At 39.1% G+C, this 19,269-nt stretch overlaps 1 protein-coding gene across 2 annotated transcripts in view; it reads left to right on the plus strand.

The window, feature by feature from the left end:
• Nucleotides 1–19,269, plus strand: part of negr1 (neuronal growth regulator 1) — a 160,828-nt gene that overhangs the window by 67,203 nt on the left and 74,356 nt on the right. For both annotated transcript variants that reach the window (XM_005923370.3, XM_005923371.3), the window contains exon 3: nucleotides 11,162–11,287. In XM_005923370.3, coding sequence (XP_005923432.1) covers nucleotides 11,162–11,287 — 126 coding nt within the window. The remainder of the gene's footprint in view (nucleotides 1–11,161; nucleotides 11,288–19,269) is intronic.

Genomic DNA, 19,269 nt, shown 5'->3' on the forward strand with positions numbered 1-19,269 from the left:
GAGATCTTAGAATATGAAGAGATGCCAAAAACAGACAAGCAATAAGGGATGATGAGGTTTTATGTCTTGGTACTGCCATTCCACCAGTTAGTCCACCTCCTCAATTGCTGCTGGGCTCAAATAAATGGAAAGAAAAAGAAAACATCTCTTTTTCGGGACGTTTTTATTGCTTTTTATTATTGCCGTATGGCTGAGCGTGTGTTTTTGCTTTATTTTTTTCTGTTGAAAATTATTGAGATTGATATGTTTAATTACACTATGGGAGTTCAGCAGTTGATGTTGAAGCTAAAACTAAAGCTACTTTCAAAGTTTATAGGATTGGAGTCACGTATGGTATAACATTTGTTTAAAAGCACACAGTGCAAGCCTGTGGCACACACAAAGGTACAAACACACTAAAAAAGAATGGCATTAAACTGTCATTATCTGAGGAATCCATTGAAAACAGACTGAGGCAGGTTTTTGTGTCGTTGTTGTAATTCAAGTGGTCTGCATTTTCACTTGGCTGTTTTTACAGACTTTATAAAATCCATCTACCCCATTGCATCATGGGGTAGATGGGACAAGGGTGTGTGGTCCTGTGAGGGATGTGCAAAACACAGGGAACTGTTTCAAGTTCACAGGGAACTATTTGATTACCTTTGACCCCAAACTGCTCAAGTTCTTGCAGACTTCTGACATGCTAGCTTTGAGGGCTGTCGTTTATGCCTGACCTTGTGTTCATGTATTATTTGAGGACTTTTTTTAACAGCAGTAGTTGTCTTTGACTCTACATATTTGTCCTGCGTATGTAATCTTGCTGAGTCGGACACATTTTATTGTACGGCTCGTAGTTATAGTCCTGTATTAAACTTAATGACGACTTCTCGATATTCGATAATCATTGCTAGTTCTTGTTGGCTGATCTGCAAGTGCATTCCCTTCAGATGAGATGCTGTTGGATTTCATTAGCCAGAGTGTCCGTGTAGGTTCTCGGGCTTTCGTGTCATGGTAGTCTGAAGAGCTTGAGTTGAAAGCAACTGGACTTCTTTTTTAGGTTCATGAAGACATTTCAACTCTCATCTGAGAGGCTTCTCCAGCATTGAAGGCTAACTGAACACTGGCCAGACTCTTTAAAAAAAGAAATAGCAGCAGTAGAGTAAGTGAAGAGCCTCCAACACTGCCACTGCTGAAAAACACAAATCCAGTAGAATAAATAAATAAAAAACATGCCATACATACATTTATTTAATAATCTACAAGAGACAGTACCTCTATCGACCAGCACTGTGCATGACCTTCTTCACAGTTAAATTTCATGTTAAAGTAGTGCTGAAAAGTAGTACAGCTTCTTGTGCAGAATAGCTTCTTTTCATTTTACTGATTTCGATAATTCATAGGTTTGGTCTTATGGTCTTATGGTGAGGACCCATTCAGACTGTTCGTACTTAATTTGGGGACATAAAATTAAAAATCTTTTCTAAACTTTGTGTGACAGCAAAACGTTAAAAAAAAAAGGGACCCAGATGACCCATTTCCCGTGCTGCCCTTTCAATCTGAGAAGTCCTCATTCACCTGCCAGCTGAAGAACCAATGACAGACGTGTAGGAAAACAATTCATCACAGCTGAGTAGAGCATCCCCATTGGCACTGAAGCTTGCACCAACCCTTTAGATGGTGGAAAGCCTTATTTAATGATGAAAAATCCTGCAGTAAAATTTGTTTATTCCTGCACTGGCACTCACTGTAGTTGTCACACTTGGCCTCAGCCAAGGCAGACTTAGGTAATATTTAGCTTCATAAAAAGCTGGATTATACAACAAACTCCTGGGCTGCCTCGCTGGCAGACGACTCTGGTCGAGCCTATTGATCAAGCTTGCGTTGCAAATATGTCGGTCGGTATATGCTGCTGCTCATTAGGCTGAAGGAACATAGAACAGAGAAGGGAGACTGTCAAGAGGACAACTTTACTTTGAAATTATACCATTTTCCTTTCTTTATGCATACTGCACCTTCAGTATCCATCAACTCTGATTTATTAGGCATGCTTTTTAAGATTTGTGTATAATACATTAAAAATCACCTAATTGATTCTGAGGGTCTTTAACTGATGATGTTACACATGAGGCACAACAAACATGATAGGTTGTGTGGTCGAGACTTTTCCTTACACTAAAGTTATTTTTTCTTCTCTCAAAAGCAGTAAAGAAAAATGTCATATCAAATGGTGACATGTTTCTCTTTCTGTTTGGATGAACTTTCCCCGAAGTTAAGTGCTACAAATTATCTGTGAATGCTTTATGACACTGCAAATGGAGGTAATCCCTTTGCGTAATATAATCTGTCACTGTTTATGTTTAGTCTCCGTGTCTGACACCTAATTAACAGAGTGGAAGGGGTTTTTTTGCCGCATGCTTTGGGGAAATGTAATTGAAAACCTTTAGGAATAGCTGTCACATTATAGAGGTGTATATTACATCCAAGAAACTTCAGTATACTTTTATGGGGTTTATGTTTTGTTATTAAGTTTGGGGAAATTTGGGAGCAGGTAATTTTAGAGTTTTAAAAGCATATTTTAAGATTTCCCTGTCATTGTATCAAGTAAATCTTCCCCTAATTCACTTCCAAATTTCTTCAGGCCAATGATTAAAAAAAGGTGTCCTCCAATGAAAGAGCCTCTCTGTTTCAGTAAGATTATTGCATTGCGTTGTCTTGAGCAGTCACAACATCTTCATCTGTTTCAACACTGGCAGTGGAAGATAAAGGATGGCACTCTTTTCCTTCTTGCCTGTCCTTCCCTCTCTTTCTCACAGCTTCCTGTGACTCATCACCCGTGCTGCCGTCCATTACAGCTAGTGGCCAGGGTTCCCCTCTGTGCTCTAATTGGAAAGCTTGATGGCAGTAGGTTTAGCCAGTAATTGGGTCCTGCAATTTAGTAGCAGAAGTCATCGTGGAAAGGCCTGTCAGAATTCATGGAAGAGCCCAGTAGCGTGCATCCCCCATGTTATAATAGTGCAGCTGTAAGCATTTCCGTAATTCAAGGTGGCGTCATTACGGTTTTATTTATTCACCTGAGGCATCTGCTAGGAGGGAGATGATGCCACCCAGATCAGCTGTGGCAGCTTGTGCTCAGCACCTCCCGCAGGGCTAGAGAAGGGAAATTAGAGAGGAATGGGCAAACATGACAATCATAGCATCGTTAATGAATTAGCGCCTAAAGAAAACAACAAGCTGGTGATGTTGGTATCGAGGGAAGGGTTATATTGTTCTGCTGTTGAAGGGGTCGCACAGTCGTGACTGTTTCTGATGTTAGAGTTGGAGGAGGTGGAAAAGGGATGATACGGAGCACTCAGAGAGAGGCACCCAGGGAACAGTAACGGTACCGAACTTCACAGGCTTTCAATGTGTTAACCAAGAATTTAACAACTAAGAATTCCAGCGACGTCTTATCTCAGCAGGGAGGAACTTTTATATGAATGTCCACTTTAGTTTTGACTAGTTTTCCTCTAAGCAGCTTTGAGCAAGTGGTTGTATTTTTTATTTATGTTGAACATAGCACATGAAACAAATAAAATCATAGAACTTAGTGTTGCATTCACAGGGGGAGGATGATGTGTGCATTATATATACAAAAAAACCCAACTGGATTTATAATAATTATATATTTTTTAAATATATAGCTTTTGTAATTGCTGTGACGTTGTTGCAAAGCTTTGTTAAGCGGGCCCGACCTTTTAAGGACGAGTTACAGTACATATATACATACACTGTGATCAGTATAGTAAGATTTATTTTTACTTCCATGTCACTGAGTTAAGTTGTCTACAGTTAGAAGCGGCTGCTGCGTTATTCTGAATTAGAGGGAAGGGATTTTGAGAAAATCTTCAAACTCATCAGCGGTGTTTTAAGCTGTCTTTTAAACCATGATGTACTATGGCTGGTCAAGCAGTTTGTTTTATTATAAAGATCCTAGTATCTTCTGGCATATACTGACCTTAAGAGAAACACAAAGTGAGCCTCAGTACACATGTTACCTTGGAGTAACTGCGTTATAGTGTTGTGAAAACGAGAGGAAATTAATCACCTCCAGCACACTGGCCGCCATTACTAAGTGTTGATTGGGTCAAGGTATTGATGATTCTGGCTTCTGAAGTGTGGACTAACATTGTAAGAGCACCTTGATACTGCCACTTACATTCGGATATAATGCCTGAAGAATCCGTGGTGTCATTTTACCTCAGAGAGGAAGATCGTCATCACTGCTGTTGGAGGAGGCTTTTAGTTCTTTTTGTGTAAAAAATAAAGATAGAAATGTAGAAAATTCTCACTGTGGTTGGATGCTGTATTTCCGAATGCACATTTTTGCACCATGTTTCTCCATTACTATGTTATGAGACATCTATTGTGCTGTAAAATAAGATAATGGTGGACCATAACACATTCCAATCATTAACCTCACTGGATGGTTACGTTTGTGCTGATTTGGAGCAGCCAAGTAGTCGTGGGACTGGGACCCATAATATATGTCCAGTTTAATTCCTGCAGACTGGAGCTTTACTACATGTCATTTGCTGCTTTTTAATGGCCAGCAACTCTTTTGGTTGCACAAACACTTCAGTTGAGCAGGGAAATTGTCCCTTTTGTGACATTCTCAGAGTCGGCGAGGAGGATTTTCAAGAATATGCACATTATTTAATGACTTGTCAATTACACCTCGTTAGCCTGTTCTTCGGGTCCAGGTTTCAAATACTCTCAGCTTTAGGCTTCATAAAGGGACTTCACTTATTGGTGGGTGTCCTCATGGTCACTATGTCCATTATTTTGTTTTTCTCACTTTTCTAATAAAAGCAAAAATGTCATAAATATCCACTACAGCATTCACCCACATGAGTCCAGATGGGCCACAAAGAAAGTTGAGCTATAGTCTCACCAGATAAGAAGACCTCAGTGCCAGCCCACATCAGGCATTCTATTTAAAATGCTTTAGCTTGACTATATTTGCTGTGCTTCTGCTGCTTTGGAGGTCAGCTACTTTCATCTGTTACCATTGGAGGCTACTCTGACTGGCTCTGTCCTGATCTTTAGCTTTTTATGCATGCACATGGAAGGTTATGGAACTTTGCCCGTCTCCTTTTATGCTTTCCACATATACACAGTGCAGTCGAACCGACTAGGACTTTGAAGAACAATATCTAGACTCATATTAAAAAAATCCAATATATTGTTCAATATATTTTTATGTTAGAGACATGAAACATAAACTTCCCTCATGTTTGCGTTGTGTAGCTATTTATGCAGCCTTGCAAAAAATATGAAATGCATTTTAAATCTTTAAAATTAAAGCCTTTGATAATCTTTTATTGTCACACCAAGTCTTGGATTTTACACTCGGGTTACAACTGTGGCAGGCGTTTCCAACAAGTTAGATGCAGAGTGAACGAATTACTTGTCTATCACTCATAACTACAGCATGTTATGTGTGTCGATGGAGCATTTGAAGCGTGTTTCTGTCATATCCTCCTTACTTTTTAAATGTTGGTTGATCAGCCATTGCAGATACCTTATATCAGCTGGTATGTCATTGGGCTCTAATGCACACTGAAGGACAGGATGGTCCAGAGATAATAAATATAAATGGCATCAATGAAAATAACAACTTTCTTTTGACTGTAGCAATAAGAAAATAAAGTCATTAGCTATATATTCATATAAGTTACCACCGACACGTACAAACGTTTTTCTGTATTAACACGAGTCACATGTCAGTATGAGACTCGTGCTCTTGTTAATACGAGCTTCGTCACTAAAACATTTGTAGGAAAGGGTACTCGCAGGCAAATACACAACCCGTTCAGTCCTGTGTCCATCATACGGACCCCTCAGCAACACAAATTGCAAAGTCTTTGCACTGTAACCTAGCAACAAGACTCCCACTTAATAAAAAACATGTAAGATATTATTTAGGATTTTAGTTTTTAGTTTTTTTTGTACAGGAGAAACAACAGATGGCAAAATCATATTTTGTCACGCTATCACTCATTTCCTATTCCCTACACAATAAACACTTCATACTTAATAGCAGCATTGCATTATTAAACTAAAATAAATTTGCAGTTATGCAAACTTTCCCCCATATCTGCCTCTTTAAAAAGCCGCTGAGGGGCCGCTGTAGTGAGACAAAACATGACACATGCTTTCAGTGATTTCCCCATTTGTCCGTGATAAGAGTTTAACTTATTTAACACCAAAAGGTGAAGAGTTGACCTTATTACGCATTTTGAGTGGTACCCCGGCTCATTTGTATAGTTAAGCAGAAATGGAGTTTTTGCAAATAAACCAGGAAAATACAAAGGAACTTGTTCCCAAAATAAATAGATAAAAGATGAAATGCTTTTAAAATTCAAAACCAATGATGATTACATAGAATAATTAATGCAAATGTAAATACAGGTTTTACATGTCAGGACATAATAAAAGCAGTTTTTTTTAAATGAAGTAGATAGAAATTCAGATAAACACCAACCTGTGATATTACACCTTATTTAACAAGAATGAAGCCAAACAAACGAAGTGCACCCTGTGATTCAGAAGCTTATAGAACCAGTTTTCTACAAAAGCAATCATTTTCTGTACAAAGGCATTGTGGAAGAATTTTGGCCCACTCCTCTTTACAGTGTCAATTCAGTTCACTAAGGATTTCAAGGTCCGGACTTTGACTGGATAACACACTGACTTTTCTTTTTCACATTCAGTTGTAGAACTGCTGGTGCTACGTGACCCAGTTCAAGCCAAGCTTTATCTGTCTGACAGATGGCCTCACATTCGACTCCAGAATACTTTGGTATACAGAGGAGTTCATAGCGGACTCAGTGACTGCGAGGTGCTCGGGGCCTGTGGCCGCAAAACAAGCCCGAATCATCACCCCTCCTTGACAGTTGGTATGAGATGTTTGTGCTGATAGGCTGTGTTTGGTTTTTGCCAGACGTGGTGCTGTGCATTATGGCCAGACATCTGTACTTTGGTCTCGTCTGTTCGAAGGAGATTGTTCCAGACGTCTTGTGGTTTGTTCAGACGCAACCTCGCAAACCTAAGCTGTGCTGCCATGTTCTTTTTAGAGAGAAGATGCTTTCTCCTGACAGCCGTTGTAAACAAGCCATACTTATTCAGTCTGTTTCTAATTGTACTGTCATGAACTTGAATGAATTTGCTGGGATGGTGCGATGTCCACTCCTGGAGAGATTGGCAGCTGTCTTGGATGTTTTCCACTTGTAAATAATCTTTCTCACTTGAGAATGTTTGGAAATGGCCTCATAACCTCGCCCGATTGATGGGCAGCAACAATTGCTTCTCCAAGACCATCGCTGACGTCTTTCTTTCTTGGCATTGTGTTAACAGGCACCTGAGTGCTCCAGACCACTAAACTGACAAAACGTCGCCTTTTGTAGAGGTGCTCACACTTGCTGATGATCAGTTAATCCACCCGGCTGCTACTTAACCTCTTAATTCCTAAAGCAGCAGTAAGGGTGGATCTAATATTGCACACACTTATGCTTATGCATTTGGCTTAGTTTCTGTTAAATAAATAATGGCACAATGTAATATGTCATGTTTTGGAGTTGATCTGAGGTTGTAGTTATCAAATTATTTGTATCATGTCTTGATATGTAAAACCTTAGAACTGAAAGAGGATGTGCTTTCTTTCTTCTTCTTATCATGGCTTTAAATAATCATATGTACCTACATTTTTTAAATATTTTACTTGAATGCATTCAGTGTTGTATACATTTAATTATTCATTATAGTAGTTTTTCCCTCCATACTAGAGGTAATAGAGCAAATTTACAATTATAAAAAAGCCTTCGGGTAGTTACCATAATAGATTTAAAAAGCATGAATCGAAAACATGGACTATTGTCTGGTGAATAAATTACTGTTCAGTTGTTCAGATACCGCAGCGCCATAATGATAAAAAGTTTTTCACTCAGTGTCTAAAGTTTGACTGGTACCTATTGATCTTTTATTCTGTTTCACAGCATCGGTTGTTATTCTTAACTGGAGCAAGCATTGTTATACAGTAAAGCCACTGTGCTACAGCAGCTCTGAGCTGAAAAACTGTGGGCTCTTCATCTAAACCTTTGAAAACCTCTCAGTCCCTGCCAAAGAGAGATAGGATCAGTAGACAACCCCAACATTTTCAATTTTGTGCTATCAGACACTGAGGAGATGTGTCAACACTGGGGTCCTACAGCAAGTAAACACAGGAGTCTGACAAGCAATAACCTAGATTCAACATCGCCTCCGGTCCTCTCCCACAGAAGGTCCGCCACTTTCATCTCATTTAGATCCAGATCTGTTGATCAAAAGCGACGCCTATCATCCCTCAACAAAAAACAGCAGCACTGCAAATGTTTTCATGGGCATTCCCTTGTTTCATTGGTTGGTTATGCCTGGGTCAGTGCAGGTTGCTGGTTGGTGGTACCACTTGTGAGTCATACAGTGCTGTTTGTTTCCTTTAAATCGCAGAGTTATAAAACCGATTGGCTGTTCGCTCTTAATACACAAGTGGGACACATATAACCTTGTTAAAGTTATAGCATGCTGTTTATGGCCTTAATGTTGGTCATCGGAGTTCCATTATTAGCTTTATACTTTTACTTTGTCCAAGCCACAGATTGTTTTCTGTGCACTAAAGAAACTCATTTATTGTTTATAAGTTGCAGGTTTTGCTTGCGTTTAAATTCTTTGCAGTGCCCTTTGTATACTCATAACAGAGTGAAGGGGAGAAATTGATGCTGAAGTGAAAGTTCAATGACACAAAAGACCATGTGACTAAAATGTGTTGGTGGGCCTAAAGGGGGGAACTCTAGACATTGTTGAATCAACTTTTCCTTTGTTGTTTTTTAGCAGGCATCAGGCAGGATCAGAGGGTAGAATAGTTGAATAGTTGGACCCAGATGAGTGAGAATCCATTACTGTATAACACAGTCCACTGCAGAAAAGCCCCCGCTGAGATTCAAATCTTGCAGATTAAAATAGTGTCTCATAAGCTGGCAGCAGTGTGTGCGCACATGCACATGTACCTGCATGTGTGCTTATTCAAATGCGTGCAAAGGCCTTTGTGGATGGCTTCATGTGTTTCTCTCTGCGTTTTGAACACCCTAAATACCGAAGCTTTTAACATCAAAGCTCCAAGAGGATTTAAGTGCACAGAAACTTTCCAATTATACGTGTAAGTGATGTCCAGCGGGGACTTCTCATGAGCTGCCGTCAATATATTTTTTTCCCCCCAAATTGATGATAAACACCCTCTAAGCCCAGCTACAGATCTATGAATTACTTACTTTTGGGGAGTTTGGTTTTAGGGGCTACGCTTAGTAACTTACAATACCATCATGAAGTATTTCCCAAAGTAACAAAGGTACCGTGATACATGAGCCATTAGGAGACATCTATCTGCAGTGTGTCGCAGTGTCTGTGATTAAAAAGTGTCAAAGTGTATTCAATTATTATTCACATTTAAAACTTTTTAGTTGAGCCACACTTTGTGCTGTCATTCATTTTCTGACTGTGAGAGCACATTAGTTAACTTCTGTTTACCCTCAATCATTATATCAGTATATCGCCAACAGATGTTATACACTAGTGATTCTAGGAAGACAAGATCTGTTTAAAGCCTGTTCTTGTTTTTGTAAAATATCTAAGAATTATTTCCATATTTCGATATACATATACTGGGACCTCGATATACTTATACAACAGAGGATGTCATACAATAAGTTGCCAGATTGATTCTTTTTAGCGAGAGGTGAGCTAATCATGGGCAAACTGTTGACTCATAGCCCCATTTGGCTAGTTTAGATCCACTAGCCTCCTGGCTGGGGCCCCTCTGTGTGGAGTGTCCATGTTCCAGTACAAACACATTGACGTTAATTGTCTGTCTCTGATTGGTGAGCTGTACAGGGCGTCTCCTACATCAACCCCTATTTGACAGGAAAGACTTGTCAAATACCAAACACTAAAGCCTGCTGTAAATGTTAACATAAGACGGAGTTAGCCTTAGTCTGACATCAGTCTGCAATTCAGTGCGGTCAATTTGGCAATTACATGGAATTTGTTTTCTATAATAGAGCAATTAACTGTGATAAATTGTTAGAAATTACATATCTGATGGTGTTAAATCTGCATTTAACAGAAATTTCCATTTTAACCATCACATTTGTGCTGGGCAACCTTCCTGTTCTATATTAATGTACAACCAGCTGGTGGTCAGTTGAATCGAGTCCCCTCGAGTTGCACTCAGTGACAAAGACTCATTCAGTGTGATGGCAACATATTGGCAATTTGAGTGATTGCAATCAGTGCAAGTCAGACTGTGACTGTTTGCAGAAAAGTCCTCCTGTGAGGCGTGCAATCGCCTTATGGATAAAAAGTATCGTGAGTGTGCAACACACTCAAGCCCTCGGTCACAGAATATCAAATATTTCTTCGTTTTTAGTTTAATAGATTTGGTATCCTATTTTTACTCATGGAATGGAGTTATTAGCTTACACCGAGGAGGTTAGGAGGTTGTCAAGTTTATTTAGCTTATGTTATCTCAGGATGGTGGTGCATAAGATTAGCCCTCTTGTTCATATTCAGTTTAATAAAATATTGATATTTGGTGTCCCAGTAACAATACACTATCACCATGCATGCTATGCTGTATTCATTTCTTTCCTCCACCGCTAACATTTAGCCTGTCTTATACTGTGCCTCCGTTTATTTTGATCCGACTGTCTGCTTCTTTGTTTAAACCTGCTTAACCTATACTAAGTGTGCACTACCCAATGTAGCCTCAGTCATGACTGTGATAGTCACTGATGCAGTTGAGTAGGAGTAACTGCCAAGGGGAAAGTCACACTCCCCTTACGCCCACTCTGAATATCTAACAAGGTGACAATGTCAGACTCATGGGGTCTGAATATGACATGTAATGTGGGATTTATGCAAACAGTAAAGTGAAGGAGCATTTACCGAAACATATATTCTTCTTACTGTTCTTACTGTATTATTCATCATACACGGATTTCCTCTCTAATTTAATCGTACATATAGATGATATTGCTGGAGGAATCATATTTCACTTTGAAATGCTAATCTTGTTTATATGTTCTCCCTTTCCTTTCTTTTTCTTTTTTTGTAGTTCCTCCCAAGATATATGACATTTCCCCTGACATCACGGTAAACGAGGGCAGCAATGTGTCTCTCATCTGCACAGCCAGTGGGAAACCTGAGCCAACCATTACCTGGAGACACATAACCCCATTAGGTGAGTTCACATCACCTCTCACATACCCAATGCTAATGAATGAAGGGATGGATAAATGGATAGAATGATAGCTGAATAGAAAGCAGTAATGGGGAAGCACGGAAAATATCAATAGGTGATTGTATGAACAGGACAGAGTACTTCTAGTAATGTTGCAGATAAAGAAATAGCAAGAGGATAGAGAGATAGAATAGGAGATAAATGTGATTGGATGGATTTGCATTAGAAGAGCAGGTGGTCAGATGGAACAACTGAGTTCCTTCAAAAAACAAAGTTGGGGGACAGACAGAAGCCAAGTCTGCATCTACCTTTACAACTAAAGCAATCAGCAAATGAGCAGCTACAGACTTCACGTTGACACACCCCACTAGAACCAATACTTACAGTTCCTTCCAACTCCAAACGTCTGAAAGAGGGATTTTTTTTTTTTTTAGTACCATAGGTAGTGTACGGAGTATATGCACTGAGGCAGCAATTCTGACAGAGAAAGCATACGCCTACAAGGGTCCTTGTCTATTCTTACATGCTGAAGAAGGAGGAGGTGGCACATTGTCATTTCTTTTCCAGGCTAGCATTGCAATTGTAAAATGTTTGCAAGGGCTAAGAATTTTAGGCTATGGGTCAAAAGGCTAAAATGTTCCATATATATTGTTAGGCATGCTTGCACTGGCTAACATTATAGCCATGACAATTGCAATCTGACGCTAATCGCTGCATTTTGTGGACATTTAAAACTTTCGCAGCATCTGACCAAACGCTAAATGCTGAATTCTGACAGTTTAACACACTGTACCACCTGACATACATTACTGCTGTGTGAAGGTTGGTTGGTGGTCTCTCCCTGGTCCCCTACGTACTCCAGATGGTGATCTGATGGAGTCGTCAGTCTTTTTGACCTTTATCAGAGCACTATCCTGGAAACATATAATGCATTTCATGTCAATAGGAATGAGACACAGGTTAAAAAAAACCCTTCAAAATAAAATAAAGACAAATACTCAGAGTCAAGAAGAGTCAGAGTCAATGACAGTGGACCAGGCACCACGAGAAAAATGAGACAGGGAGAACAGACGACAGGAAAAACACTGAGCAAACTATTACTACCAAAAGTAAGAGTCAAACCAGCCGATTGCAAAACTGAAAGCTATCGGTAGGAAACAAAGTAAAAGCAGAAAGACTCAATATCACCATAACCAAGACTAGAATAATAGAGTATCTGAACGATGCCGTAAACACAAACATCTTAATAACAGGAGAGCATAAACAGAAACTCAGGGTCAAATGTAATAAAACAGGATGCAGAGGTTAAAACTGAGGACTGCTATAAAAGCAGGTTGATGGTTACTCAAGAGTTGCTGGAAGACTTTAACTCACATCACTGCAGGTAGACATCAGATTTGCTCTTACACCTTGTAAGTGCATTAACAAAATAATTTAGTGTTATGATGTAGGAAGCTGTTATCCTGGGCACCCCCCCCACACACACACACACACAGATCATTAAATAGTTTAAATTCTGAATCCTTCCTTTGAAGACTTATTCCAAAGTGTTTAACTGTTGCTCTGAAGCCCCCACCCAGCCACTTTGAGTCCTCCCTCATTTTCATATTAATGGATTAGAGCATGCTGTGCTTATCTGATAGCTATGAGGATTACTGCATTTATCTTATGGCTGTCAAATCCTTCTCTCTGGCGTGCTTGCCCTGATTGCATTAGAGGGGTTTTCAGAGGATGATCAAAAGAGCCATCCTCAGAGTCCGAGTGGCAGTCACTCATTCTACTTTGAAGTGTCCACACTTTGAAGTATGCCAGGGAAGAAATGATATGCTGGTCAAATGAAAGGGCCCAGGACTAAATGTAATCACAGACTGTCTCCCAGCACATCAGAAAAGAAGCCGTTTGCCATGGGATCTTTGAGTCAGTTCTAGTAAGGGTGATTTGACCAAAGGATGTGGTACAACTGAAAGGTTGTAATAGGCTAATTACCTATCGATGGAATTCCATTAAATCCCTTGGATATGCAGAGCATGCTTTAACCAGTGCATGGCCAATTTGAATGTGCTATCAGAGCATATGGGAATATTTACCTCGTTTGTGAATGATCTGTCAAATAGCAGCAGACTTTAAAAACTAACAGTGCTGGGACTGTGATTGCAAATTGATTCATGAATTCTGCACGTATAAGGTAATTACTTCCAGGGTATAAATATAGTCAAAACTACAGCTCTGTTAAGTCATTTATAAAATGAGACAGATGGGGATCTAGACATGTAAAGTAAGCCTTGGCACGTGTTGAAATGATCATAACAATCGCTCTTTTTACTTGGGAACATTTTGTGGGCAACTTTGGGGACTGTTGGGGGATTTCTTTCCATCCAAGAGGCTTATTTAAGAGACTTTGTGAATAGATAGCATGCTTGTAGAAAATAAAAGCTACAAATATGCAGCACACACATAAAAAAATACAGTAATAAAAAAATCAATCTTTTGTGAATTATGCTTGGCAAGATTTAGTTAGGGCTTGGCAATATGGAAAAACGTCTTATAAAAACGTTTTTAATGTCAGTCATTATGGATACATATGACAATATGTGTCCAGTCACTGTGGCTGACAAGCTTAAAGTTCATATATATTCATGACAACAATGTTCAACTACATTTTAAATAAACAACACGAGTACATCTAATAAACTGAAACTGAAAAGGTTCAAGTTTTACAGAAGAACAGAAACAAACTTGAAAACTAAAATTCTATGATCAGCTACAAAAACATAAAAATGCCATCAGTGCAAAATAAAATCTAAAAACTACATCTGGACTATAATTGCTTCTTCTCCAGTGGCACCAAAAGGAACATGAAGTTCAGTAGTCTCAATGAAGTGGGCCGTGAGCCTCATATGGATCAGATGTTCGTTGTGGCAAATAGAGCTGTTCAGTTTAATTCAGTCTTATTTATGTAACGCCAAATCACAACAACAGTCAGCTCAAGGCACTTCATTGTAAAGAACCAGGTTCAAGGAGAGCTGTCTCGGGGAGTTTTTTATGGCCACAGAGTTGGTAACAATGGTAAATGGCTTAAATCCCACATTTTTGACAGTGGCATCATGTCTCGTCATGGTTCTGCTTAGCTTCTTTGTCGAAGTCCAAGGAGCTCGGAAAGAAACACATTTGGTCTTCTTTAAGTTTCTTGAAGATGTTTCATCTGACAAGCTTCTTCAGTTCTAAGCGTAACTGGTGGAGAGTTTTTAAACCCTATTGGGAGTGTCCCTAAGAGGGTCATGAACCCCCTATTGATCCTCTGCCTAATCACATGAGCCAAGGTGTAAAAACAGGTGTGGGTCACAATCAGCCAAGGTTTCAGGTGAACCCCACCATATCATGTGACTCATGTGAGTGGGGGTCAAGGCGTCTGGGAAGGGATCTGGATTATAGATGGCGTACATCTGTAATCAGGTCATTTGATCTTGGTAAATTAGCATTAACGTTACTGTAATGATGCAGCACACCATACCTTACATTTGCTATGCTTCTCACTGCAGTGATCATCACACCAACTATTATTTGCAGTATGTACATGCATGCTTTGTTACATAATACTATAGACACATTAAAAAACTGAATGCAAGGATTATTGCTGAGACAGTTGCAGCAGGTTGGCTGCTTGTAAACAAGAGTTATTTTGGGTAGCAGAGGAAATTAATTACCAATTTGGAGCTGCAGTGTGATTCCACAGACGCTGCAGGATCATTATAAAGGAGTTTGCATTATAATGCTAATTAGTTTATTTATCCATTTGGGCTTTACTAACATGAACAATGACTTCTCGGTGAGAAAGTCGCATGTCGCTAAAGTTTATTGTTATGTTGTACCATGTTGTTAGTGTTCTTTAGCGATCCATGTTGGTTATGTTCGTAACTACTGTTCAAACCGAAGCGTCTGAGGAGCAGAAAAGGGAGTTCTGACAGAGGGTGAAACTGTCTGCTGCAGCAATGTAAAGTATAAATAACAAGTGCGTTTTTGATCAATAAAGCACAGAAACATATTCTAGTATATCCTGTTAAATAAGGTTATTTGACTGTAACGAGCCAGATGGTAAAAAGCTCTCCCTCATAAAAAACAAACAAAGACCAGGGACAATTTTAAAACTTTTTTTACTGAATAGTTGTTTATTTTTATCCTATAACTCATGTATAATTTTGATAATGTTGCATTTTCTTTTCCACATCGCTGTGTTTTGTTGAATTTGCGTGTAAACTAATTTATTTAATAAAAGTCACAAATAACAGGAATAGGAATACATTTCCATCAAACAATGCAACATGGACTCATTTCACCATGATTATATTTCCTGCCATGTTTAGGACTATACTGGGACAGGAACAACCCTGGAAGTGTACTAGTTAGCTAGTGACCATCCTGAACTCGTTTATCAGTAGATAGAGCTGGCGGGGGAAAAAAGAAAAAACTTAATGTGTTTTAACTCTTAAAGCACATGTTTTACAAATCACACTAATGGTTTATCTGTTATGTTTGATTGTTACAGACGCAGGACAAATTTCTTGCTATTTTAGCTACCTCATTGACGTAAAGCCAAGCAGGTGTGTTTAATAACAAACACTTCTACATGTCAGGGATAGTTTTCTGGCCTCCTCAACACTCAGTCATTTTGGAGTAGTGGGCAGAGATTTTTTTGCACTGTAGATGGTTCTGCTGCAGCAGTCAGTGAAGTTTGACAGAATGATAAATTGCTCTGACTGACTGTCAGGTTCGTATTCCCACTCTGACTGTTTTGTGTTTGCATTTTTTCCCCTCTGTCCCCTTCCTGCCAACCAGCAAAGTGCAAGCTAATAATAAACTTTGTGAATCCAGTGAAGTGTGGCCATAAACAGTTTATTGAGATGATAATTTGGCTCAAATCGGTTCATAGAAAGTTAGTGCATGTTCTTCATTAGAGAGAGCTGAAGCAGGCACTTGAAAAAACACTGATCATTATTGTTGACGTGCTATGAGAAGAACAAATATGTGTGGACTTTAATGTTTTTGAAGACTTTTTCTGTAATAGCTTAATTAGCCATGAGAAAGTTGTGCTTAACAGTGAAGTCCTTAGGAGGTTGTGAGGACTGCTGCATGTTAAGGGTGCTTATAACTAAAAACACATGCCCTCTATCCTTTGGTGAAAGCTACATGTTTCATGCTTCCCTTGCTCTTATCAAGCACTGTTGATGTGCCCTTGAGCAAGGATTTCTCCCCAACTAATTCAGGGCTGCAGTTCAGTAAAAACAGAAACATAGTGGCAAGATGCTTATTTTAGTGTGTATCAGTTTGATCAGCTTTCGGCTTTGCAGCCTTTAAGTGTCATTAAAACACTGTTTTGAATCAACTTGTGTGTTTAAACCAAGTGAAAGATTTTTGGCAGGAAATGTCATTGCAGTATTTCCGAAAGCAACTCTGTCTTTGCTAATTTAGCTCTTCACTTACCCACTTCATTGCTAATCTCATGATAGATTGGGGCAGCATGGCTGCTTGTCAGGGTATTACCTATATATGGAATCTGGTGCTGTTTCCTCACCATTCTTTCATAGGTCACAGAAAGTGAGGTAAAAAAGCCTTTAATGTAGTCTGTTTCAATCTGGTTTGGTTGTGTGGATGGCTGGATGGCTGGGAAAATTGCTTTGATAAGCCTTTTCCATTGAGATTTGAATCCATGGGATAGAAGTGTGACCTTTGAAAAGGCTGACTAGAATACTAGAACGCATATTTGATTGTTTCTCATGATAGGACTCAGTTGGGAGCGTTTTTCTCTCTCTTCCGCTGCTACTGTACATGTACCAATGCTATATGTGCTCTGCCTTTTCATTTAGTGTAAGTGCATGATCTCTCCATGACACACTGTAAAGAAACAGGTAGCAGCATCCTCCGTCGTCCGATTTTCCCATAGGGCCGCATGAGAAATTGGGACTGTTGTGGAGGCTCGCCAATAGCAGAATTTAATTTTGCTCAATATTAATTGTATCTCTGCGCTGCAACTGAGTAGATGTTACAATTGAAGGAATAGTAATAGTACCAATATTTTATCATTATTAATCAATATAGGTAAAAAAAAACTGTGAACAAAATGTGCATGTTTTTGCAAAATGTTAGATTTTTAACTCCATACAGAGCGGTCTTTGCTGTTTTTCTTGTAGTTTAAGAGTTTAAGAGAACAAGGAGTTGTCTGGTTTAAGCTTAAGTAAGTGTAAAATAATCAGGTTCATTGTCTGGGGTGTAAATGTGAGGAACGGCAAATTCAAGCTTTACAAATTCCTCATTTTTCTTCCCACAAAACTCTTGAGTTTCTGCTCTCAGGTCCCCAGCACATTTTAGCCCTTTAGCCAAACCACCTGTCAGCTACGTTGTAGCCTATGTCACCATGTTCGGTCTCATGCTCCTTCAAAAGAGCAACAAACTGACTCCTGTCCCCTTGCCACTGTTTACTGTTTTAGTAACAACATCAACAATGTGTTACATTTTTATTATTGATTTTGACAGCAAGGTCTGGTGGGAAAATACCAATACCAATGTCCATTCTGGGTTCATTTTCAATTGTATTTTGTAGTATTGTATTTCCTAATTTTCCATTGACCTCGTACGGGCCGCTCAGAGACAGCCAATGGGCTTTCCTCTGCCCAGGTCCGCTCTGCAGACACAGCTTACTATGTTGTGAGTACTGCAGCCTGTTAAAACTAGATCTAACGGGACTTTTTGGTAATAGCATGGGCTGTAGTGTTTTTCTAGCATGTAATAGTGTGATGAATTGTTCAAACTTGACTTTATATCACTGCTGTGAACCTCGAGTTGTGCCTGTCATGTCACGCTGAAATTTGGCAGCTCTTTAAGGAAGGCTTAGCAGGTGTTTGTCGGTCTGCTCACCTGGGATCTCTCATTCAGAACCGGGTTTCTTTTGTCATAGTTTGCATTGAACTGATCTGCAGTTCAAGGGCTGACATTTGGGCATGCTTTAAACACGATGGGAGGTGAAAGATAAAGAGCTAGGCACTGCATTTCAAATTTCACGTGTCAGCAGCAGGAGCTGTGTCTAACACTTCCCCATTCAGCTGTTGAACTGAGTGTTGCTAACTAAAGAGGTGCTCAATGGGCTCGTGGTTTATTGTAGTGGCCCTAACACGATGACTACTAGATTGTTTGCCACGGTGCTATGCTACTGTTACACACTACTACTTTATTTAATGGTACATGTAGTTGAAAGCCACATATAAGCAGTGCCTTTTAATATACTTAGACCGACCATTGTCTTTACTGATTAGTGTATTATTCTCTTCTTAATAGATTAGCAAAAACATGTCGAGTTTACAGATGCAAAGAAAAAAAACAGCCAATATATTATGGAGGACGATAAATAAAATTGAATTGTCTAATGTCTCTGTAAAGCACTTTGAATCACCTTGTTGTTGAATTGTGCTATACAAATAAACTTGCCTTGCCTTAATTGAATTGAGGTTGGAACCAGAGAATGTTGGCTTTCTATCTTAGAGGAATCTAGATGATTAATCAGTTATATATTTATCCTTTTTTCAGTCAGTTAACTGACTAATTGAAGCTCAGAAGAATTTTTCACATTCTTGGCCCCTAGAAGGCTCCCAGAGTTGTTGTTTTTTTTTGCTTTAAACTCTGAAAATGAGCCTTTTTGAAAATGAGCCTTGTACTGTATGTACACTGTAGTATACTGCACGCCCTAATTGACCCTTTCTTTTTCCAAACGCAGATGTCATTGGTGAGATCATTTGTAATCAGTGATTCTTTCAAATTGGATTACTATGTCACTGTGATTACCTTGTGTCTATTTCTGAACAGACATCTGCATTTGTTACTTTTGAATTTGCATTTTAGTCACATCTCATAAAAGCCTTCCATTCTTAATAAATATGTAAAATATGATCCTTTTTCTATCCTTATATTAACACACTCATTTCATTGTTAAGTGT

This window comes from Haplochromis burtoni, unplaced genomic scaffold, assembly GCF_018398535.1.
Source record: "Haplochromis burtoni strain Fernald_Lab_line unplaced genomic scaffold, NCSU_Asbu1 Contig_5, whole genome shotgun sequence".
Lineage (NCBI taxonomy): Eukaryota > Metazoa > Chordata > Actinopteri > Cichliformes > Cichlidae > Haplochromis > Haplochromis burtoni.